The 26,730-nt window shown below is 38.6% G+C and overlaps 1 protein-coding gene across 9 annotated transcripts in view; it reads right to left on the minus strand.

The window, feature by feature from the left end:
- The window catches only part of CDC14A (cell division cycle 14A), a 187,151-nt gene that overhangs the window by 150,151 nt on the left and 10,270 nt on the right, over positions 1–26,730 (minus strand). For 8 of the 9 annotated variants that reach the window (XR_009257914.1, XR_009257913.1, XM_058716415.1 and 5 more), the window contains exons 3-4: positions 14,144–14,219; positions 892–984 (exon numbers count right to left, since the gene is read on the minus strand). Coding sequence is in view for 7 of the 9 variants with exons in the window: in XM_058716415.1 (XP_058572398.1) it covers positions 892–984; positions 14,144–14,219 (169 nt within the window). In the remaining 2 variants the exon portion in view is untranslated. The remainder of the gene's footprint in view (positions 1–891; positions 985–14,143; positions 14,220–26,730) is intronic. The other variant, XM_058716413.1, reaches the window with a different exon arrangement.

Consider the following 26,730-nt stretch of genomic DNA (forward strand, 5'->3'; position numbering starts at 1 on the left):
TTTCGGTTTAATGTAGCAGAGTGTGATACATAGTAGCTGGTGCCTCCTTCCGTCAAGATCTTCAGGAGGGCCTGGAAAGGTCACACAGCAGTGTGCTTTCAGGCTTCAGAGAAGCACAAACCCTCCCCAAGGATGATGGGAAGTGACACCTCTCTCCCCTGCCTTTAAACCAGCCTATTCCTACATGGATATCACACTTGTCCCTAAAAAGTTATTACAGGTTACAAATTAATTTTAGCCTTGGTGGGCTTCTGCCTTCCAAGTTTTTGTCCAATCCCAGTACATATAGAAAATCCTAGAAATATTCACACCAAAACGCTGTAGCACATTCACATGGAACTCACATTTACGTTTTAGTACTTACAGAGAACAAAATTTGCAATCAAAATGTTTCTGGGAAAGTCTTGTCTAGTTAGTAGGGAAGTGTAATATATGCAGGACCTATATTTGGTTTGCCTACTGCAAACATGTATATAGATTAGTAGATGGATAATGATAATATAATAATAACAATCCTTCCCCATGCAATCTAGGATTTCCTCTTATGCAAAAAAGGAACACCTCAACAATCTTTAAAAATCTTCCACTATATATTCTTTTCCCTGGATATATTCTTTCTGGATATTCTTCTTTTAAAAACACCCATACAACTGTGGGACCCAAGCTCCCCACTGTGGTTCTGAGACTCTGTCATTAGATACTAACAAATAAAATCTGAGAATTAAATAGCCCATGGATAGTAGTCCACACTTTCCATTCCACATCAATTCCCAGGGTGCTAGTAATTTTCACCATCTCCCAATTCCACTGAAAAACTGGCCTGGATTTTATGTGACAGTGTTAGCATTCCCTTGGCCTGTTTATAGAAAATAATCATGAAAAAGTACTTACAGCATAAGCACCTATTAAAAATGCTGCATTTGCTCTTTTCCGTTGATCAAAACAGGTGTAGTGCACTATTTTCTTTCTTGATAAACTGTATGACTAAAAAGAGGGAATAAAAAGAGTGTAACCATAGAGACAGTGTTAAAATATACAGAAGGTATACATCATCTCAACTTCCAAGATGTGTCACAATCAGTGAAATGTACCAACTTTCAACTTTCATTTCTATGGCAATTGTCCATGAGCATATTTGAGGGATGAGGGTTACTGGCTCAGACTTTTTGCAGCCCAGTCATAATGCGGATTTGACAATATAACAAACATTTCTCTCCAAGAAGGGAGACATACAATGAGAAATAATTAAATTATTGGCATCTTTATTAATGGGGGCCATTTTGGAAGATTTACTCTAAATCTTATACACAAAGTCTAGTCATCCTTTTTTTCTTTTTTAATTTTTGTTATTGAAGGATAGTGGAGATACGATGTTATATTAGCTTCAGGTGCACAACATGGTGATTCAACAGTACTATAGATTACATAATGTTCACCATGATAAGTCCAGTCACCATGTGTCACCACACATTATTACAATAGTATTGACTAAATTTCCTCTGCTGCAGTTTTCATCTCCATGACTTACTTATTTTATAACTGGAAGTCTGTACCTCATTATCCCCTCCATTCATTTCACCCATCCTTCCACCCCCGTCCTCTCTGGCAAATACCAATTCATTCTCTGTATTTATAAATCTGTTTCTGGGTTTTTTTCTTGTTGTTGCTATTTGTTCATTTGTTTTGTTTTTTAGATGCCACATATAAGTGAAATCATAGGGTATTTGTCTTTCTCTGTCTGACTTATTTTACTTAGCACCCTCTAGGTCCATCCATGTTGCCACAAATGGTAAGTTCTTTTTTTACAGGTGAGTATTTGTTCATCCTTTTTCTTTCTCTACATACCATACCCAGTTCCAGAAAAGTTATCTTTACTTTTCATATTAGACAGTTTATTTTTAAATGTGTCAATCAGTCTATTTTCTTCTAAAATTTTCAAGTGCCTATATTAACTAGAACATCAATACTAATATTTTCTTTCTAGAATGTTCTATAAAAATCCCTTTTTAATTATCTGAAAATAAATGGCTAGTGGGAAAAGGTAAGCCATCAAAAGGGTCACATCAGCAAATATCTTAATGCAATAACCATATGTTAAATTCATGGATTCAAACAGTTTTATTAAGGCACCTGCTATATGCCATGCAATATGCTACATGCTCAAGGATTCAGCTAAATCCAAAATAAGCAACTTAGTATGTTGCATACATGCTAAACATGACAAGAAGTGTGCAAATAAAAGATGTGTTAAAATGAAATCAAAGTATTAAGCAAACTCAAACATAAAACAATGAGAACACTGACGCAACTAAATGAAATCTGCTCAATTTCTTCATATTTCAAAACAGTCACAGTATTTTGACAAATGGCTTTCAAAACACAAATACATGGGTACCTTTTAATATTTGTCTACAAATTCAAACTGACTATAAAAGCAGCGTTCTATACCTTACACATTGACTACAACCCACAGAATACCTACTTTTACAGCCCCTTTAGAAATGTAAGAGACCTCAACTACGTACCTTTCTTCATTCACTCTGCTGTTTTCTGTAAGTTAAGAAACTCTTCAAACTCTGAAGTCCATTCTACATGAAATTGCAACATTCTGGCTTTTTTAATGTAACCACAGAAAATGCAGCTATATGTATCCCAGCAATGAGCCTGGAAACCCTCACCACCCCAAGTCAGGCACTTCCTTCCTAACCCAGAATCACATGTTCTGAAAATGGCACTGCTCTTCTTAATTGAACTTTGAGGAGCATCTGGGTGGCTCAGTCAGTTAGTTAAGCGTCCAACTTTGGCTCAGGTCATGATCTCACGGTTCGTGAGTTCAAGCCCATCATCGGGCTCTGTGCTGACAGCTCAGACCTGGAGCCTGTTTCAGATTCCGTGTCTCCCTCTCTCTGCCCCTCCTCTGCTTGCTCTCTCTCTCTCTCTCTCTCTCAAAAATAAACATTAAGAAAATTTTTTTAATTGAACTTTGAAGAGTGTTTGCCTCAAAGCGGGTCTCATTACCAAGGTCCTTATTTCCAGACAGGCTTAGTAAATTATCCCTATGAAATAAAACTTTAAAAAGTACATTTTATTCAATTCAGTTCAGTCAAAACACTGAAGTTATCTAAAGACTTCAAGGTCACTATCAATGGTGCTGACACTTGTCTCCTTGCTTTCTCAATTCGAGAAAACTGTCTGCTGGACATTTCCTTTTGTTATTTTATTATTTGCTTGTTGCAAGTCTGTCTTTTGCTTTGTTTTTGCCACCTATTGTTCTCCATCAATAAGTTAGGCTTGATTTACCCAACGGAGAGTCAAAGCCCTTAAGATATAAGCATATTTTATGGTGTCTAATCCCAAACACCTAAACACTGCCTTAAACAGGCCAGGCCCCCATAAACATGAGTCAGGCTGAGCCTAAGGGACTCAGCTCTTCTCGTTCCCAGCCCCTAACTAATTACATTTACTGGTTCCCTAAAACACTCGTGGGGAAGAAAAATATCCACAACTGATCCTGAAGTCTGGATTATGTGTTTTGATGCCTTTTTCCACTAAGAATTTAGATTTCACAGCAAACAATTGCTATCATTTAATAATGTGGAATTAAATTTATTTTACAAATCCACTTGCCAAAAGGGACAAACTCATAATGGTGTGCTTCCATCACCAACAGTTTTTTTTTGGTTGCTTTCAAAGTTTTTGCTTTTGTTTGGTTTTTGTTTTTTTTTTCTTTCTTATTCTAAAGTATTTGGGATGCAGAGACCTCCCTGAACCCTCCAACAGCAACCATGAAGCTACAGGACGAAATTCTGAAGGAAACTTTTTTTTCACTATAAACTTAAAAATGCATTAAAGTAAATATAATACAAATTAAAATTTTACAGACTTCAGAAGAATTTTTTAAACTTTACAAGCTTACAGAAATTACATCAGATAAAGAATATTCTTCATAAAATATACCTACAAATTTTAACTTTTTAAATATCTCCTACTAGAAGCTGCCTATAGGATGGAAACATAATTTTTTAACATCCATCACCATACACAATTACAAAATCTTTTTTCTTATGATAAGAACCTTTAAGATCTGCTCTCTTAGCAACTTTCAAATATATAATATAGTATTATTAACTATGATCACCATGCTGTACATTACAATAGCTAACTTTTTTATATCAATTAAACGATAGTTTCCATCTAATTTTTAGGATAATTTTTAAAGCTCCTAGCATTTACCTTGCTTAGAGGTTTTTGGAATTCAATTATTTTTCTCAGTAAAGTTTCAAAAGTACTACAATCAAGAAATGATCTGCTTAGTGAAGCTTGGCCAGTATCTCCCAGGTCAGATCACTGAGGCTCAGTTCTCACTCAAGGAATCAAAACTAATTCAAAGTAAATGATAACAGAGAAAAATCTTATGTCATACTGGCCTTTTCCTAACTTTCTGCCTTGCCATGGCCAGGCCTCCCTCTTATAGGTCACTCTGCCCCAGTCTTACACAAGCAATGCTGTTCAACATAGCAGATAACCTGGTACTGAAATGAAAAATTTCAAGGATGGTGTGCCTGGCTGGCTCAGTCAGTAGAGCATGCAACTCTTGATCTTGGGGGTCATAAGTTAAGCCTCACACTAGCCATAGAGTTTACTCAAAACAAATTTTTTTTCAGGGATAACAAAACATCTTGCCAATTGTTTAGCTAATGCTTTGTATGATTAGATTGATATACATAAACTAATATTTTCTACTTTCAAATATTAAACATGTCACTCTGTTAAAAAAATAAAATAAATTTTAAAAATAACCCACAGGGGTGCCTAGATGGCTCAGTCAGTAGAGCATTCTACTCTCGATCTCAGGGTTGTGAGGTTCAAGCCCCATGCTGAGTGTAGAGCTTACTTACAAATAAGAAAATTAAAAAAAAAACAACCTACTACATATTAAAGCACTCCAGAAGAAATGATACTATCCATTGGAGACACTGATGATTCCAGTACCTTTAGAGAAACCTTTGGCTCATTTTTAAGATCTTTCATGGAGGAACTTACCATGGAGAAGAAGAAAGGGACAGTCTGCAGATAAAAGGATTCCATTTTATGAATGAGCCCAGTAGGTATTTTCTCATACTCTACCCTAATACCAAGAGAACTTAATGCCTCTAACCAGAACTGCTTCTTCCTTACTCTGGCCCAACTCCTCTGTGGCCGGGTATGCTGACTAGGCCCTTCAAGAAGAGCCCTTGCAAAGTTAGACCATCTCCTCTGGCTTTCAGTGAGCTATCTGCTCTTAACAAATTCTTTTTGCTTTACATGAGCAGCTCAGAGATTACAAAAACACTGTGTACAATAGCAAAGTAATGCTAGCCACTGGAAAAACAAATGAATATAGCCTTAAATACAAAAGGATCGAGGATGTCACAGAAGGAATACTAAGACCTCTGGCCTAGTTGCCTGCTCTTGCACATGACCAATTACAAATGATAACCTGCAGCCCCTATCCACATTTATTTCAGATTTCTACCTAGCAACTGCAGTATATATGCAGTATATATCCTTCCAAGCCTTCTTAAGTGGACACAGCCAGCCCTCTATAATAACAGCTAACATTTATTGCTACAGTCCATCGTTTCCTAAAGCATAGCAACAGTGCCAGAGGGTCCAATTTGACCAGACACAGAGTGACTCCCAAACCAGAGATCGTGGGCAAGGCCGAAGTATAATGAATATTCTGTGTCTCTCTTTTACCAAGAGAACATAAGCCAGGAGCCAAAGACGGCCTGGCTTATCACACTTGGCCAATATATTTCTCCTATGTCAGATCACAGACAGTTGAGTTCTCTCAGCAAATATGGTAGATGTTAGAAATTCAGAAATTTCTCACTGAGTTTGATAGTTTTGGTAAATCTCAATTTATAAGGTCACAGTAAGTTTCATGGTGCAAAATTTAAATAATTCTCAGGTCAACAGAATTGGTTGAATTAATCAATCTCACTAAAACTTTTCAGAAATAAAAAAAATCAATCTAAATTATATTTTATTATTATATTTAATCCTGTTAGCAGACTGGCTCAGGGTAACCTAGAGAGCTTGTTAAAATACAGATTGCTGGGCCTCAACCCTAGAGTTTTTGACCAGGGCCCAAGAATTTTATTTCTAACAAGTTCCTCAGTAATGTTGATGTTGACAGTCCAGGGACAGCACTCCAAAATCCACTATGCTATTGCATAAAAATGTGACTTGTCACCCCAGGAAATGTTTTATGTGGCTCCTAAAACACTATCCATTTGGTCAAGTAGCCCCAAAAGACATTTAACTTCTCTTAGGAACTCCAAATCATGCTAAATGCCTTTTAAAAGCATGTCATAAAAAACACATTGCCCCAGATACCTCAGAAAACTGTATCACAATTTGTAAATTCTTGCACTCCAGATGATAACACCTTAGGAACAAGTTCCTTTAATGATTCAGTAACTGAGCTGCCTTAAATGGCATTTTTCCAGAGGGTCCAAGTTCAGATGCTCTCTGGGGCCAAGAATTTGAAGTGGGTCAGGTGTTAAACCAGAAGAGCATGCCCTATCCCAAGCAGACTTAGCTCCAACCTCCTACTCTCATGTAGGAAACTGAGCCCGCTATCACACACTTTAATATGTAAAAGAAGCCAAAAATTCAGAATTAAGTGGAAATTTTCATAAATTACAGATGTTGACCATGAATTCAAAGTTTTTAAAGAGCATGCATGCCTAAGAAAGCATGACTGAACTGAATGCAGCCCCCTAGGCAACCAGTTTGCTGAAGCTGCAGGCTGGGTTACTGTGGCTGAAGGAAGTCTGTGGGTTCTGTCAGCTTGGACTGAGCAGCTGATGTGTGCCAAACACAGTGTTGAACGACATGGTAACAAGGGGAGCAGAACCTCAGTCTCCAATCTCACAGCACTCACAGTAGAATGAATATTCGATGCTAACCAAGGGAGAGGTACTGGCCAAGGATTATTACAAACAAAAGAGAAGGACTACGGAGGGATGCATTCACTGCATAGCTAGGAGCAATGGAATGATCTTAATTACAGGTAAAGTAATTATTTCATGTAGCAAGGTAAAAACTAGATAAAAGATAGAATACAGTATTGAATATCTATCAATTAATATAACTGAACCTATAGAAATTTCCAGACCTGGACTGCTTACCTGAGAATCAGACTTCTACCACTGCTATGTAAATCATGACAAGCATGCAATCTAGCATATAAACATTTAACAGTACTTATAAACTGAAGTACGACAACTGTTATGAGAGAACAATACAAATTAAGATGAGGGTATTGACCCTAGGCAGCCATTTTCTATCTCAGAAAGGAAAGCTATGTGAAACCCTGCATTCTGGAGGGCTCACTCCTGGAGAAAAACCAGTCACAACAACTCAGAAAGAGAAAATGTTGACATGCTACACGAGTCACAAATAGCCCAGGCTCTGCTCGGATGGCAGTGACATAACAAATCATGCACTTGTTCAGCTTAGGGCAGGGGACCACAAACTACTCAACCGTTCCAAAACAAGAGGTGGTCGAAGATAGTGCAATTCAGCTCAAAGCCAAAAAAAAAAAAAAAAAAAAAAAAATCAAAACGCAAAAAACAAAAACAAGAGCTAATGCATCATTCAGAACAACAGATTTTTTAAGTAGCCTTCCAGTAAAGTTGTTTGCCATGCTTAAAAGTAAAATCTTCATATCATTTGGTTAGAATACCATGTTTAATTAAACTGTAAATCAGCCTGATGGAGCTCAGGAAGACATTACTGCGGCCTGGACAATATGCTCTTTAATTAAAAAAAAAAAAAAAACAAAACAGAACCCATGCACTTCCCTAAACAAGCAAGCTCTGCCAGTGATGGTGCTCAGATTAAGTAGATTATAGCATGGGGACCGTGGTGACCAAGTCATCATTCTCTTACAGGTGACTAGGCTAGCCCAGCAATGGCTGCAGCAATCAGCGTCTCCAAAGCAATCAGTTGTCACCTCATTGCAAAAGCGATAAAATGAACAGGTCTTCCTGTCAGCAGCCATGACCTCTACATGTTTTACCTCCAACTTTCCCAGGAAAGGGATATTCTTGAAAATTTTCTTTGGCTGTACAAAACAAAATATGGTTTATGTTTTCATTTAGAGCTAAAACAAAATAGGTTGAGCAGTTTCTTTAAAAAGAAAAAGGTGTCTCTGTGTGGTCCATTTTATTTCAAACCCAATATGTTTCATTAATGAAATTGCACATGTGATCAGAGTAGAAATCAAAATGTTAGAGAAAAGTTGTTCATAAAGATTTGGTGGAAGGCATTTGGGGATTCTCCATTAAAGAAGTTCTTGCCTGAGGATTTCTGAAGGAATCAGGAAGGACTCTGTACCTTGCAAACTCTATGTATGCCTACTCCCATGTGAATTAACATTGCTTTAGAACGCCTGATACCTCTTTAAACTATGTGAACTGTCTCCAGAATAATTTGTTTTTCTTCCCCCCAAAGCCCATGAACCTGAAACAAAATATAACCTCATGAGGAAATCTCAACATGTATTTGTAGTTATAATAAGAGGGTGGTCTGATCATTATATCAAAAGAGTTCTTGTGTACAAACTACCTGATACACTACTGGCAGGTGCCTGGTTACCGGATAGGATTACTGCACTGATTCATTCAGCAACAAGGACATTCCCAGAGCCCCCACCATCTGCCAGGTACTCAGTGCTTTAATACAATTGTCCATTTCACCAGGCCCACCCCCCTTCTCCTTTTAACCTGAAAGGCCTATGTGGGATGTTTTGTACATTTAAAACTACACTTCTGTCAATATTCTTTTAAAGCTTTTAAAAACAGTTTTCAAGATTAGTATAATTATCCTGTTGATTCATAAGAGCAAGTATTTAAAAAAAAAAAAAAAATCACTGCCCTAGAAAATGTCCCCTTTTTTCAGTGATGTTCTTAGATAGTTTTTTCACAGACTGAGGTTTTAGTTTTCTCAAAGGAAAAGTGAAATCATCAGTTAAAACTGTATTGACCATTTTAGGAAAAGCTAGTTCAATCATAGGATTATAAAACTTTCATATTATTGTATCAGTCATTGAAAGATTTTCTTAAATGACCAAGTTTAAACAAGGTACTTTTTTTTTTTTTATATCACTATGTTAACTTTTGTTAAAACACTCTTCCCTTTTAGAAGCCTGTATATCCTAGCCCAGTGTTGTTACCATTGTCTGTGCCAAGAATCCCTTTAAGAATCTGTTAAGGGGTGCCTGGGTGGCTCAGTCGGTTAAGCATCCAACTTCAGCTCAGGTCATGATCTCACAGTTTGTGGGTTCCAGTCCCACGTCAGGCTCTGTGCTGACAGCTCAGAGCCTAGAACTTGCTTCGGATTCTGTGTCTCCCTCTCTCTCTGTTCCTCCCCCATTCATGCTGTCTCTCTCCCTCAAAAATAAACATTTAAAAAAATCTGTTAAAAAGTTATGAATCTTCTAAGAAGAAAATATAAATACACACAAAATTTTAAATATAATTTCAGGGGCTTATGGATTTCTTGAAATACCAAATTAGCAAGTTCTGGTCTAATCTATCAATCACTGATGGCATTTTACATTAAACAACTTACACAGTTTTACCAAATGTTCTCATTTCAACAAATCTTCCTTTTTTTGGACTATCTCCCTCATTACAGTAACTACTGACCAGAAATTGCAAACTACAACCTATTACTGCATAACTCTTAGTACTTACACTTTTTAAAATATAGTTTAAAATTTTTAAAAATAGGTTTTTTGTTGGTGATGGTGTTTTCTGCCTTTGGTTTTGAAACTAAGTCAATGTTTACTGGATAATTTTCCATTCTAATCAACATAATTATAGTAAAGGTCCCTGGGAATAGAGGGCATATTGACACACACACACACACAAAATAGCAATAAATCACTGCCTCAAATCATCAACTTGAAAAAAAAATACCTTTTGAAAATATAAAAATTAAAAATTTAGGTTTGGAACAGAATGCACTGCAAAATATTACCTATCTACATAAGGTGTCAAATAAAAGAGAAAAAAATCATAAAAGCTTTTTTGGAAGAAATAAAAATTGTCAAAGTAGAAAATAACATGTTGCCTAAAAAAGCTAGGAAACCACACATGAACAGTAGTCTAAGAAGCTGTTATCAGTTAAAATAGTGCCAAATTAATGAGAAAGAATGAAATATGGCCCTTTGTAGCAACGTGGATGGAACTGGAGAGTGTGATGCTAAGTGAAATAAGCCATACAGAGAAAGACAGATACCATATGTTTTCACTCTTATGTGGATCCTGAGAAACTTAACAGAAACCCATGGGGGAGGGGAAGGGGAAAAAAAAAAAAAAAAAGAGGTTAGAGTGGGAGAGAGCCAAAGCATAAGAGACTCTTAAAAATTGAGAACAAACTGAGGGTTGATGGGGGGTGGCAGGGAGGGGAGGGTAGGTGATGGGTATTGAAGAGGGCATCTTCTGGGATGAGCACTGGGTGTTGTATGGAAACCAATTTGACAATAAATTTCATATATTAAAAGAATAAAAAATAAAATAAAAATTAAAAAATAAAAAAATTTTCTCACTGTAAAAAAAAAAAAAAAGTGCCGAATTATTCAGAGAAGTAGGGTTTGAGGACCAAGTAAATACCATCATATCTGGTCTTTAAGATGTCTCTAGAGCAGTTTCAGCAGGGTAAGGAAAGCAAAAGTGAGACAGCCAAGGATTAAGAAACCAGTGCGTAGTGAGGATGAAAATAGTGAGGGCAGAGTATTCTGAAACCTCCAGAGACAAAAAGATAAAAGAGCACCTGTAAGTCAAGGGGAACGTGATAAGGTCAACAGAAGTTTGTGTGTCTGGTGACCCTGTGCTGGACACTGGGGACACTGAATTCTATGACATGTCTCCATCTGCTAGGAGGGTATAGTCTAGTGAAAGAGAGCAATGTACACAGGGAATTATTCATCAATAATAAAGATCTCCAAACGGGAGGCACCTCCAACCTTGTTCAGAAGGACAAGGAGATGCTTCCTAGAAGCCACGGTGTCTGAACAAGGTCATAAAGAACAAGGAGTGATCAAACCAGGGGAAAAGGACACTCAAGTCAGACTGGACGTCACAAGCCATTGTGTGGGGCAACTGGTGTGGTTCAGGGTAAAGTGCACAGCCAGCAGTGGCAGGAGTACCGCAATCTTGAGTAAATCAGTAAGTTAGCGCATGAAATCATCCACTGGGAAAGACACCAAGGGTGGGAGCTGTGAGGCCAAGCAAGACAAAAGGCATGGAAGCAAGGTGCCCAAAGGTCTTACCAAAATGCATGAACACAGGCTGCAGACGAGAAACACCAACAGAGATCCGACGGACTGAGAAAATAGAGAGCCTGAGGGCCTGGAGATTACACGAAGGTGAGAGAGACAGAATGTGGGAGGTATGCAACAAGAAGGGTACATTTAAAGCAGGAAAGCCTGGAGTCTGAGTTCCTGGAAGAAACGTAGTTGGAGTGGCAGTAACAGTCACTGGAGCAAACGAAGCAGAGGAGCCTCAAGGCCACTATGGACATGTTTTCAGGGCAAAGTCAGCTGGGGTAGTGCTGTGGGTGAGCGCATGAAGATTATAAACCACAGAGGCTCCTCCAGTGATGAAGGTGGAGAGGAGCATGAATAAGTCACAAGCCTTGAAATCTAGCCCCCACTTTACCTTGTAGCCTTGGACAAGTCACCTGTTTTCTCCTGGGCCTTCCTTTCTGCATCTATAAAATGAACTGGCTAGACTAAATTGTCATTTGGATCCCTAAAATTACATCAAACAGCTTTTGCATATGGAAATGACAGCCAGGAGACTGGGAAGGTGTTCATAACCTTGGTTGAAGAAATGTTATTGTTATTTCCTATTCAAAGTCATCAATGTTCCATTAGTAACTTTCTTCTGTAGAAGACGTTAAAATTTGCAAAGCCTTTTGCAATATACTCCTAACCACCCCTCTATGAAAGCTCTATAATCCCTATCTTATAGCTAAAGAAACTGAGATTACACAAGGTTGAAGCAACTGCAGCTTCAAATTGGTAGTCAAGTCATTTCTCCCAATGTAGAGATTCTACTCGGATGCTTTGAGATAACGCATGACTTATCAACATCTGGGTTTTGAAAATTCATTCCTTCAGCAAGTAACAGGCTATCTACTAGCAGTACTAAAGCAAAAACTGTCCTTCCAGGCACCCATCAGATTACCTGATCCCTGAAATGAACCAAGGGACTGCTGAACTCTATTAAACTTGCATAATGTTGAAAGAAAGCTTTGTAAATGAAAACAAATCAAAACAAGTCCATGTATACACTTACCTATACAGTTTGGTGTAAAATATGGTAGAAAAATAGCCTTACTCAAGCCATCTACTTTTATGTAACTGATATAAGCAGAAGACAGAGTCAGACCAAAAAAATTATTTTTGAAATAATGATTCTTTTCTCTTCGATCTTCCAAGTAATGGTCAGGTCCTGAATTGTTAATTATAATACCCAGTTCATACCAACTACATACTAACAGGACTAATCAAGAAAGCAAAAAAAAGGGGCGCCTGGGTGGCGCAGTCGGTTAAGCGTCCGACTTCAGCCAGGTCACGATCTCGCGGTCTGTGAGTTCGAGCCCCGCATTGGGCTCTGGGCTGATGGCTCGGAGCCTGGAGCCTGTTTCCGATTCTGTGTCTCCCTCTCTCTCTGCCCCTCCCCCGTTCATGCTCTGTCTCTCTCTGTCCCAAAAATAAAATAAAAAACGTTGAAAAAAAAAAAATTTTTTAAAAGAAAGAAAAAAAAAAAAATTCCTAGGTCCTCAAAAGGAAGTAATAGCCTTCAATTATTTATGGATTATCCTTTCCTTGTTAATCATCCACTAAAAGTCCACTTTATGTTTTTATATTAAATCCTTTTTAGGATATTATTTGCTTCCTTGGTGATTACAAAAGTTTCCACTTTATTTTCTAAACTATAGGCAGTAGCTTCTTTTCTGAAAAATGTAGACCAGTTTAGTTAAAGGAATTTACGTACACCTTTTCAAGTCAGATAATACTTTACAAATTAATTCTTTAAACAGTTGATTGCAACAGACCTTATGTTATATGATTATTGACTAAAATAAAAATCTCTCTTTGGTATTCATTCCATGACCATTTAGCATTTTCAGATCAATAACAAAAATCTGTGAATTCATAAATATACAACATATTTTACAGGAAATTCTCCACTACAGTCCTTTATCCCTAAGTTCAATAAAAATCAATCAAATCAAAAGATCACTAAACAGCTAACATGTACAAAGTACTGTACATCGTCACACCAGTTACACTGTAACTAGCAGAAAGAATAAGCCACCTGAGCATTATAATTTCGCAGTTATCTTTAACAGCATGCTGTATAGTGTTTGACCTTCCAAACTGAAACGTTACATTTAAGATCCTCATTTTGAACACTGGAAGACAAAGATAATATCTCTAAGTGATGAAATAAATTTACCAAAACCAGGATTACATGTAATGCTTTTCCTCATGTATCTTTAGAGTCTAAGAGGAAAAAAAAAAACCATGTAAATCAAAAATACAGATGAATACTGAATGTATGATCCAAATTCTGTCACAACAGATAAAGTCCCTGTTGTATCACTACTAGCTCATCCATCCCACTTGGCTGCTAACTCTACAAAGATGACCTCCAAGAAATACATAAAAATTTCAATCTTGATCAGACAGGAAAAGCTTGAGAGCTACTGCGATGCCGTGATGAGTGCCTTCATCACCTGGTTTCAGATAAACCATCCTAGGGAGGAATTTGATAGACTCATTAAACAGCAACCTGAAAGGTATTTGTGCTTTCTTTCTTAGATCGCTATTCCAATGACTTCAGTCAGCTCACATTTCAATTCATCCTGAAAAATGGAAGAGGTTAACATGTCCTTTATGGGGTAATCAGGTGGATCAGTTTCAACTTCTCATTTATATGAGAGTAAACTACTCAAATAAATATCCAAAGATCAAGATTACCTAACTAAATGGTGTGTGCACGGCAATCCCAGTGATCAGATTTCAAAGTTAAAATTTCCAATAACAAAATATAAACATCACCATAGTACTCACTTTCAGTTTCTTGTTTAGCTTACAGCAGTATCTGTACACCATTGCCAAGTTCAGAGGTCCAAAATCTGCATAAAAACTGGGATTTAAAAAAAAAAAAGCAGTATTTAGTAGAAAAATAATTTTCAGGAACATCAATGCTCATTTTTATTTTCACTAAAATTGCAAATTTCAGTTATCTTCAGGAATATGGGTCATTATATAACTGATTCATATACTCCAAATAACTAATGATTTCACCCAATTACTGTAACTAGTCTCTTAACAAGGAACTATTTGGACATTTTTGAGTTCCACCTTGTTTTATCTCCCTGCCAGGACACTCAGTAAAATGATTAAAAAGCAGGCCACAAAAGAAGCAAGATGAACATAACATGTGCATTCACTTCCGAGTTGGATTTATCACCTACTTAGTCACCAATTCTAACTACTCCACTCAAACTTTGCTCTCAGTTCTCGAGTATCTTAAACCTAGTGGTCTTCTTGCAGTTTTCTTCTCCTTGAACATTCCACATTATATGACACACTGGTCCATCTCCCTCTCTGCAGACATCTCCAGGATACAGTCAGCGGTCTGCAGATCTCTCTTACCCACTATCATGAATTTCACTGATGACCCTACAGAAGAGCGATGGCTCCTACAAGTAAGACCCAGGATCAGTCTTTTCATCTCCAACCACCTCCGAACCTACATCTACAGGTCCTTTCGTCACCTGGAACTTAGAACATCTAAAACTCAACCCATCTAAGGGAGCCTCGGTGGGTCAGTTAAGCATCCTACTTTGGCTCAGGTCATGATCTCACAGTTCATGAGTTCAGGACCTGCACTGGGCTCTCTGCCATCAGCACAGAGCCTGCTCAGCATTCTCTGCCCCTCCTCTGAACTTGCCCTCTCTCCCTCAAAAATAAATAAACATTAAAAAAAATGTTTTCTCGGGGCGACTGGGTGGCTCAGTCGGTTAAGCATCTGACTTTGGCTCAGGTCATGATCTCACGGTTCGTGGTTTGAGCCCCATGTCGGGCTCTGTGCTGACAGCTCAGAGCCTGGATGGAGCCTGCTTCTGATTCTGTGTCTCCCTCTCTCTCTGGCCCTCCCCTGCTCATGCTCTGTCTCACTCTCTCTCTCAAAACTAAATAAACATTAAAAAAATTTTTTCTTTAAGAAAAAAAATGTTTTCTTAATAAATAAATAAAATCAACCCATATTTCCTTCAAATCAGCCCACCAGACTAAAAACACTTCTTGCTTCTCCCAGTTACTTGGGCATGAAAACTTTCAATCACAAAAGGGCAACAAATAAATATCAATTTCATTTTCATTTACCAGAAAGGCTACTCCTCTAAGTCATCCCTTGCTTTTCTAGTCCTATGTTAGCAACAAAAGTGCAGGGGCTCTTCATTTCACATCCTCACTGTTTAAATTCCCTCTCCCCTGCCCAATCATCCTGTATTCCACTCCAGAGATTAATCTTCACAATATCTCACTTCTCACATATCTTCCCACCATTCAAAGGTGTGTAATGGCTCCTTACTCCCCTCAGAATAATTCCACAGCCCAGCAGTCAAAGCCCTACATTTCATGTCCCTAGCTTCCAAGATGACCTTATCCCCTAATGGGTCCCATATGGAATCTGCATTTCAACAAACACATCCATTCCTTATTCCCAAATACTCCGTGCAAATTCTTAATCCAAGCCTCTGCTCACATTGATCTCCTTGCCTGGAGTGCCCTCCTATTTCTCTTTCTGTTCTTCTCTAGCTTCCTCAAAATCCCAGTTCAAATCCCACTTTTCCAGTCACCCTTAGGAAACACTAGCCTCCTCTCAAAGTTCCTCAAACTTACTATCTGAGACACTATCGCATGCTGTGAATTATCTTTAAGTGTAGATCCTACCTGCCCAACTACAGAGTAAGCCTCTCACACAAGGATTGTATCTTATACCTTACAAGCTTAAAAGAATATCCTGCTCATAACATTAAAACTTCAATGAATGAGTTCTCATTATGAATTTTTGCTCATTAATGCTCAAATTCAATTTAGCCTGGACCATAAATTTTCTAAATATCAACAAGTCTCAAAAAAAACCCATCCCCAAATGACCTTTCTTTTGAGGGAGTCATTGAATTTTTTTCTGCTACCTAAACTACAGTATCATAGATATGTCTTTGCACTGCATCAAATCTGCCAGGAGCCACTTGCCTTACATAAGAATACTAAACTTGTATATTTTATCTACATTAAGCAAGTGTGTAATATTTTGGAACTTTATATTCCAGGTAACACCAAATTTTCCTGTCCCTATACACAGGCTTCATGAGAGTAAAAACACAGGGTTGCCAAGAAGGAAAACGTGCAATGATTGGAAACAAAAGGATATTTATTGGGGCTCCGGGGTGGCTCAGTCAGTTAGGCATCTGACTTCGGCTCAGGTCATGATCTCATAGCTTGTGATTTCAAGCCCCACGTCAGGTTCTGTGCTGATAGCTCAGAGCCTGGAGCCTGCTTCGGAGTCTAATGTCTCCCTCTTTCTCTGCCCCTCCTCAGTTTGTGCACACACTTTCTCTCTCTCTCTCTCTCTCTTTCTCTCTCTCTCTTTCTCTCTCTCAAAAATAAATAAACTTAAAAAAAAATAAAATAAAAAATAAAAAGATATTTATTTCTAAAGTCCCCAGTGTGATGCTGTGTTGTAAGTATGAACAAAATACACATGAATCCAAAATGAACTGTGCTTATTATACCTAATTACAGACCAGTCTTGGATGGTGAACCAGAATCCATTCAAAAGAATCAAAATGAAAAGAATATAAAATAAGCACCTACCAGCATGATTAAAGTAGTCCTAATTCTAACACAGATTTCCTTGTCCTTAAGTTATTGGAAGCAACGCTCTTAACTAATCTGTTTTTCCCCTACTCAAACATGACTGTTGACACTTGCAAAATGTTAAGGTAAATCTAGAATTTTTAATTATGGTTTTATCAGCATTTTAGATTCACTTTGAACAAATTTCAGGAAAGCACAAGGAATTCAAGGCATCTAATTCCATTTTTGTGCTAACCATTAGAAGCCAACTTCAATCTCAAACTCAAAGTTGTAGAGTTTCTAATTGCACACCCAACTTAACCACATGTCATTTTGGAAGCAACACAGTTAACAAACATACCAGTTTCACCAAACATCAGATAAGTAAATTAGTATACTCCAAAAACACAGGAAGAAGTAAATCAAAGACACACTACATCCTTAAGTCCATTTGTACTGTCCAACATGGTAGCCATTAGCCACCTGTGGCTATTTAAACTTAAATTAATTAAAGCTATGCACCCTATGTCTATTGCAGCATTATTTACAATAGCTAAGATATGGAAGCAACCCAAATGCCCATGCATAAATGAATGAATAAAGAAGATGTGGTGTGTATGTATACACACACACACACACACACACACACACAAAACAGTGGAATATTACACAACCACAAGAAAGGATGAGATCATGCCACTTGTGACAACATGGATGGACCTAGAGGATATAATGCCAAGTGGAATAAGTCAGACTGAGGAAGACAAATACCATATGGTTTCACTCATATATGGAATCTAAAAAAAAACAAAAACAAAAACAAATGAATAAACAAAGAGCAGAACCAGAGGTGTTAATACAAAGAGCAAACTGCTGGTTGCCAGAGGGAAGAGGGATGAGAACAGGCAAAATGGGTGAAGGCGAGAGGGAGGTACAGGTCTGCAGTTGTGGGATGAATAAGCCACAGGGATGAAAGGTACAGCCTAGGGAATACAGTCAATGGTATCGTAAAAGTGCCGTAGGGTGACAGATGGTAGCTACATTGGTGGTAAGTGCAGCATAATGCATAGAGAAGTTGAATCACTATGCTGTACACCTAAAGCTAACATAGCTTTGTGTCCACTATATTCAAATTAAAAATGTTTAATTAACTATTAAAGTTAAATAAATTAAAAATTCAGTTCTCACATCATATTAGCCCATTTAAAGTATTCAAAAGCTACATGTAGCCAATGACTACTGATTTGGAAAATGAAAATATACATTTCCATCAATGCAGCAAATGTTCTGCACCAATAGAAAACAATGATCAAGATGAAAAGATAAAATGAGAACAAAAATAACTATACAACACTGGAGAAAATACCAAGTACCGCGAGTGAGGTACAGATAAAGTGTTTGAAGACAGTTGATACCCTTCCCCTTCAGACACCCACATATTTCCCTAAGTGAAATTAGGCTCTGGGAATTCCTACCCTCTTTTGTTCAAGGGAATCATATTTCCAAAAAGACAACTTGGAACCTAGAACAGGGGAGGATAGAAAAATAGAAAAGAATTCTGTCCCCACTCTCCTCTACTATCTCTCAAAGAAACAAGTTGCTGTAAGAGCATCAGATGTCTACATTGAAGAAGGTATACCTCCATCTTGGCCATAGCACCATGTTAAAGGTAGAAGCAAAACAACCGGAACCCAGAGAGTTTCCCACGTCACAAAATCTTGAAGCTCAAAGAGCCAGCTTTTATATTTCACAAAACGTGGGGTGAGCTACAAGTCATACTAAGAAATTCAGTCAAAACCTTTGCATAGCCAAGAACAATTTATTTTTTTTAATTTTATGTTTTATTTTATATTTCAGAGACAGAGAGAAAGAGAGCGCAAGCAGGGGAGGGCCAGAGGGCCAGAGACAGAATGTGAATCAGGCTCCGGGCTCCAAGCTGTCAACACAGAGACCGACTCGGGACTCGAACTCACGAGCAGTGAGATCATGACCTGAGCCGAAGTTGGACGCTTAACCGACTGAACCACCCAGGCGTCTCCAGCCAACAGCAATTTAGAACAGGTCTTCAAAAGTCAGAACTTCCACAGGCAAATACAAAGCCAACAAACTCTATCTTTTTTTCTTAACGTTTATTTATTTTTGAGACAGAGAGAGACAGAGCATGAACGGGGGAGGGTCAGAGAGAGAGGGAGACACAGAATCTGAAACAGGCTCCAGGCTCTGAGCTGTCAGCACAGAGCCCGACGCGGGGCTCGAACTCACGGACCGCGAGATCGTGACCTGAGCCGAAGTCGGCCGCTTAACCAACTGAGCCACCCAGGCGCCCCAACAAACTCTATCTTAAGGCCATTTTATATATCCTCTCCTCACAATGCCTGCATTGCTAAGAATATAACTGCATTTATAATAATATTGTTTTATGTTTCTGTATTGTTTTCTGACTGTTTTCTAAATGATCCTGAAAGTGTCAAGATCATTGAGGCAAAAAACGGTCACAGCTGGTTCCACCACTCTGGGTTATCACCAACTTTTGATATAATAAAATGCCATGAGTAAAGAAGACACCTTCCAACAACAGTCTCCTTTTCTTTCTTTAGGTTTTTATTTAAATTCCAGTTAGGTAAGATATAGTGTAGTATTAGTTTCAGGTGTATAATTTGGTGATTCAACACTTCATACAATATCCTGTGCTCATCACAAGTGCACTCCTTAACCATCATCTATTTCACCCATCCCACCCCCCTGCTGCCCTCCCCTCTGATAATCGTCAGTTTGTTCTCTACAGTTAAGAGTCTGTTTATTGGTTTGCCTCTCTCTTTTTTTTCCCTTTGCTCACTTGTTTTGTTTCTTAAATTCCACATATAAGTGAAATCATATGGTATTTGTCTTTCTCTGACTGACTTATTTCACTTAGCATGATACTCTCTCTAGCTCCACCCATGCCATTGCAAACAGCAAGATTTCTTTTTTTTTTTTTTAATTTTTGTTTAAGTTTATTTATTCACTCTGAGAGAAAGAGCATAAGTGGGGAAGGGGCAGAGAGTGAGAAGGAGAGAGAATCCTAAGCAGGCTCTGCACTGTCAGCACAAAGTCCAATGTGTGCCTTGAACTCACAAAACATGAGATCATGACCTGAGCCAAAGTCAGATGCTTAACTGACTGAGCTACCCAGGCGCCCCTCATTCTTTTTTTTTTAATTTATTTTTACTTGTTTTGAGAGAGAAATAGAGAAAAAGGAGAGGACGGGAAGAGAGAGAGGGAGACAGAATCCCAAGCAGGCTCCACGCTGTCAGTGCAGAGCACAATGCAGGGCTCAAACTCACAAACCATGAGATCATGACCTGACCCAAAATCAAGAGTCAAACGCTTAACCAACTTAGACACTCAGGCACCCCAAGATATCATTCTTTTTTATGGCTGAGTAATATTCCATTGCATATAAACTGCACATCTTCTTTAGCCGTTCATCTATCAGTGGATACTTGTGCTGTTTCCATAATCTGGCTATTGTAGCTAATGCTACTATAAACACTGGGGTGCATGCATTCATATGAATTAGTATTTTGTATTTTTTGGGTAAATACCTAGCAACAACATGCTTCTTCATAAGAATTCTCCTTACCAGCGGTGGGAGGAAATGGAAACACATTTAATAGGCCAGATCATTACTAGAGAGAAATATTAAAATACAAAAACCAACTGATATCAATTGAAGTAAGTCAAATGTGCTAAAAAGCATAAAATATGTACTTCAGCAACTTGCAAATTGCAGCCAAGACAAGAGAATGAAAAAGTTGGGCTCAAGGTAGAAGAGAAGAAATGGAAGGTCATCAACCTGGGAACAATGAAAGGGGATGAGAAATGGCAGAGAGCCCTGTAGAGACACAAGAAAGGAACCTGAGGGCTGAATGGGCTCCTAAGCTTGAAATTAATGACTCTACATAGAGTCTTCTCCATTTTGGCAATTCCCAGGAAGAGGCCTCCAGAGCCACAGCCAAGCAATGGCCACCTCTTTTTTCTTGGGTGGGGGAGAGATGGGTAATCTGGTCTCATGTGGGCTCATTTGGGCAAGGAAAACCGTGGATCCATTATTTTATTATTTCAGAGCACCTTCAGCTTTCCCTCTAAATGAATGAATGACGGATCAAATGAATCCCTCTTATCTATTCGTAAATTTCCCCTTGTAGGTTGGCCAATTATGGGTCAATAACCAGAATGAAATTCATGAACTATTAAGTAAAAATCATTTCATCTATCTGTTATTCAGTAAGTATAAAAAGCTAAAATCAAACTCTTTCCTGTTTGGGGAAGAAAGAAATTAAAAGAATTGGGAGTCCTGCAAGTGGGGAGGGTCATCTCCTTCTGAAGAGGACAAAGAAATGGGAGCCCAAGGATCAGAGCAAATGTAACCAGGGTCATCCACTACCCACAGGGTCACCCAGTACCCACAGGTCACCTAACACCCATAGTGCTGGTCCTACAGACTTGAAGGGAAAAACAAGTTGGACCTAGAAGCCTTTTTGTTATACCCAAAATGTCTAGCTCTTCTCACAAGATTTATGAAGTTTATGACATATCATTATTTTGTGTTTGGTTTTTCAAACAAACTTTAAGTGGGCCCATTCCCAGAGGAACCATTGCTTAAAGCACTCTTGTACCTTATTCTACATATAAGAACTTTCATCTAAAAATTTTCAACTCCTCAGCAAAAAGATGAGCTATATTCCAAGCAACACACATTCATTCAATACAATTTATAAGCACCTACTCTGAGCAAGGCACTATAAGTTAGCACATTAATCAGAGTGCTGACAATACAAAAAAAAGGGGGGGGGGGTTTACCTGCTTTATAAATAGAGGAAAAATTCTATAAGGTCATTTTAAGGCATACCAACTCATGAATTTTTTACCAGTGTTGCTGACAGTTTTTGTCTATTCATTCATTCACTCACTCAAATATTTACTGAAAGCCTGCTGACTGCCATTCCTTACTCAAAAGGTGCTCACCACCTAATGAGAAGACAAGTAAATATGTTATCTCAGTGTGATAAATGCTAAGTAGCAATACCCTTCAAAGCACAGTGAGATTCTATGTGTGTGTGTGCATATAAATTTTTGGTGACATTAATCAGCTAATACCTTCCCTATCTCTGGAATATTATCCACACTCCTACTTTCAGATGATAAAGCTCCTATACATGGCTGAAACCCCTAATAATCAAATTTCAAAAAGGCTTCAATTGATCAGCAAACAATCTAAGATCAAAGTATAGTCCGAAGCTCTTACAAGCTCAAGGCTTATGCTCAAGCCCTTGTAGCATAACAAACCACAGTCACATTGATGTTGTCTGCCTGGGAAGAGAGTCGGCACATGGAAGAAGTTCCCCAGCCCCATTCAGTCAAATAGAGTCTGACAGAAAACTAAAGACCACATTGGGAAGCAAAGGGTTCTAGTCCCCACCGGATCACTCAATGCCCCTGGGCTGGTGCCTTAGCCTCTCTGGGACTCCACATCTTCATCTATCAGATAAAGCTGCTGAAGTAAGACTTCTAAAGTTCTTTCCAATATCATATCATATCATATATCCAATTTCCAGCCATTATAGACTATAATATATATTGTAATATATATTATGTGTATATATGTGTGTATATATACATTTACATGTATATAAAATAGAGTCTAAAGAGTCTAAGACTCTAGTTATACATATCGGACAAACCCATTCAACAGTTCACATGTTTCCCAAGGGCTAGTCACCCTATTTGATACATTCTGCCCTCTCAGGGTGTTGATTCTGGGTACAAAGGCATTTCCCTCAGAATATCCCCTCCAGGAAGGGGAAGAACCTTACAGCCTTCTCCTTGAAATTCACTATGCTTTCTGCACAGCTGGGGAACAAACCCACAGACCAGAAAGTGGCTTCATACAGTAGGAAGCTTGATCTCATTACCCTTTACTGATCTGCATGAAGTTTGACATTTGTTGAGATGACAAAGTAAGGAGAGAACCCCAATATCCACTCTGACTCCTGTTCTTTGGTACATTAGTTTAGGTTTTTAGGAAAGACCAGGTACACAACACCGGATGTATGAGGAAGCGTCCTCCACTTTGTACCTTCTTAACCTGGGGTGAATAGCAAGACCCTGCTGCTGCTATAAAATGGGTTAGTGTTGCAACTTTGCCTTAAAGCCAAACAACAGACTAGATGGTATCAAGGAACCTTCCAGCATCAGAGTCTGTCATTCTGTGACTTCCCTCTTTGGAGCAAGTCAATGAATGAAAACCCCCTTTGAAACTCACAGGAATGAAAACAATACATTTCTTCAGGAATGCACAGCTAAAATTAAAATTCACTCCCACAGAAACATTCTCAAGCAGTATAAATTAACCCCTTTATTCAATGGCAGGTATTAAAGGCAAGAGGACTATGAGGACAGTATCCTTGTGGCTTTGGTAGAAAACAGAAGGATGACTGATGTCCTGTACATAAAAGACTAACCTTCCTCACATTTCATAAAGCAAATAAGGCCTCGAAAAGGAAAATAATTACTCTAAAATCCAGTGATGATCATATTACCTCTCTAAGCTCTTGGAATTAAAAGCAAAACTCGCACACTTGCCTGTGAGGCCCAGGGTGGTGCAGCCCCTACCTATCTCTCTTTGGGGCTTCATTTCCCTCATTTTATTACTGGTAAGCTCCAGCCAAGCTATTTCTTTTAGTTCCTGCCTCAGACTTTACCACATCACCCTCCCAGACCTAGTTAACATCTACCTACCTTTTAGGTCTCAGCTCTAGTCACACTTCATCAGGGGCTTCTTCCCTGATCCCTCTCCCACGCCCACCTCTTAATATTTGATTAATATCCTCCCTACCCATCCCCCCACCCTGGACTATAAGCTCCATGAACACAGGGCTGCGTTCAAATGTGCTCGTTGTTATATCCCTAGCACCTGGCACACAGATGGCTGAGTAATGAATGAAAGATTGAGACGTGGTTGCTTCATCTGCAAAAAGTACTGCCTGTTACAATTTAACCCTTCTAAACTGTACACCAGGTTCATGTGGGGAGAGATACCAGATATCACATTGTACTAGCTTTGGGTGCACACTAAGACCAATTAGACAAAATTGACAAAAATGACCTAAGAAGGAAGGGCAGTAATGGGGACAGAGAATAGCAAGATGACCCGCCTCTCTAGTGCAGGGTAAGGTCAGGAACCCAGCCCTACCGTCTCCCCTTCACCTTGTATCTTTATTACCGGCTTATTCCCAGAGCAGCCCCCTCCAGAAGTAACCCCCAATCTAAAAGACTCACTCCCACTATACATCAGCCCAATTCCTTTTTTCTTAGGAGCCCCTTCAATTCTGAGAGTTTGCCATGTTAAAATCATCTTAAGCCTTTACTTCTGGGTTTTCCAGAGCTGCAGGCAATCTGCTGTAGGGCTTGTGGAACAAGACACAATGTTTGACAGTAGTGAGGGTCTTAGCAGAACAGGAGAGGCAATATTTTTATATTTTACAAGCCCACCGTTCACGGCTCCCTAGAAGAGACCTTTTTAAACCTTTTTATCTCACAGTTAGAAACAAATAAAATGTTTTTAATGTTTCAGATTAATTCAGCTGCAAAGAACCAATAATCAACTACCAGGACTCATGTAAATGCTGTATTAATACCAGACCCTCTTAAAAGATAGAGAATTGTACAGAATAAGACATCAGTTATCCAAGAATCTCAAATTCAGAAATCTCAAACTGGAATAAAAATGAGAATCACAGTGGGACACCTGGGTGGCTCAGTAGGTTAAGCATCTGACTTGGCCCAGGTCATGATCTCACAGTTTGTGGGTTCAAGCCCTGTGTCAGGCTCTGTGCTGACAGCTCAGAACCTGGATCCTGCTTCAGATTCTGTGTCTCCCTCTCTCTCTGTCCCTCCCCCATTCCTGCTCTGTTTCTCTTGCTCTCAAAGTAAATAGTAAACATTAAACAAGTTAAGGGATGCCTGGGTGGCTCAGTAGGTTAAGCATCTGACTTGGCTCAGGTCATGATCTCATGTTTTGTGAGTTCAAGCCCCATGTCAGGCTCTGTGCTGACAGCTCAGAGCTTGGAGCCTGCCTCAGATTGTGTCTCCCTCTCTCTCTGCCGTTCCCCTGCTTGTGCTGTCTGTCTGTCTCTCTGTCTGTCTCTCTCTCTTGCTTTCTCAAAAATAAACCAAGATTGGGGCGCCTGGGTGGCGCAGTCGGTTAAGCGTCCGACTTCAGCCAGGTCACGATCTCGCGGTCCGTGAGTTCGAGCCCCGCGTCAGGCTCTGGGCCAATGGCTCGGAGCCTGGAGCCTGTTTCCGATTCTGTGTCTCCCTCTCTCTCTGCCCCTCCCCCGTTCAGGCTCTGTCTCTCTCTGTCCCAAAAATAAATAAAAAACATTGAAAAAATAAAAAATAAAAAAAAATAAACCAAGATTAAAAAAAAAAATGAGAATCGCAAGTAAGCCAAAAACAAAGTCATGTTGTTTCTTCTAAAGCCTGCCACAAAATCCAGGCCCTTTAGCTGCATTTATAAGAGAGTCCCATTCTCATGCTGAGTCTAGTTAGTCTTATTTTGTAGCAAAGGCTAATAAAATGTGATGTCCGGTTTCCATGCACATAGTATATTAGACTCATCAGACGGATCATAGAGAGGAGGCGGCTATTAGAGGCTGGTACATTGACGGTAATGCCAAAAGCAGCACCTAAAACATACTCAACTCATAGCAGTTAGTCACCAATAAAAACTGAATAAATTAAAAACACTAAAAGACACAAGATGTTTAGCAAACAGGCACCATCTGCTACATAAGCAGAGAGCCCTTGATTCCTTAGGAGTGGCTAGAACCATCCCTGAATTATGGTGAAACTGTACAACCAATGTACTTATAATAATACAGTCTGAGTACTGCAGAAAAAAAAGGAAACTCAAAAGCAATAAACTCTTCAAGAAGAAGAAAATGCAGATTCATCTTAGAAAAGTTCCACAAATTACAAAACTGCTTTCATATTTCAAGATGTGATTTCCCAACTCTTTGTAGGAGCTGCCTCACTAGAATGCCACATTCCCAGAAAAAACTGGATAAATGCCTTACTAGCGTATATCCACCAAGGAGAATAAAGGTGAAATAAACCATCTTTTCTGGTTCTCCAAATGAAAATTAAATTTTATAACAAAAGAACAGGTCCAAACTAGTAAATTCTCCACTTCATCAATTGGATGTGAACATCTTTAAGACCAAAATAGTAAATGTATAAATTAGTAAGTGAAACATTTTATTCAAAAACTATAGTTCACACAAACTGTTTCCTATAAAGGAATTCACTGTCAATGACAAAGAAAAATTGTGACCATTTACAAGATGTTTTCAAGTTGTGAAGACTGAGAACAGTACACGCTTTCAATAAATAAAGTGATATTTTTGATGGTTCTCATTCAACATCTGATTCTTTGGTGGTCCTGGAAGTATTTGGATGATTAGCAAAACCAAAGTTTTTTTTAGGTAAATTGAAACTAAAGCATGTTTTTTTAAAGAAACAATAAATTCAACATTTACCCGTAGAAATCCCAATTCAAATCAGTGAGCCAGAAAGGAACTTAAGATCAGTGTCCCACCCAACTTCTCAGTTTTTAAACAAGTAAATACCTAAATATCCCAGGCAGGCATTGTCTATTTTCTCCTTAAAGATCACAAAAGACAAAGACTCCTCTTTTACTTTCATTATTAACTCCCCTTCTTACTTCCTTTCCCCATCCCCAAAAT

Source organism: Neofelis nebulosa, chromosome 2, assembly GCF_028018385.1.
Source record: "Neofelis nebulosa isolate mNeoNeb1 chromosome 2, mNeoNeb1.pri, whole genome shotgun sequence".
Taxonomy (NCBI): domain Eukaryota; kingdom Metazoa; phylum Chordata; class Mammalia; order Carnivora; family Felidae; genus Neofelis; species Neofelis nebulosa.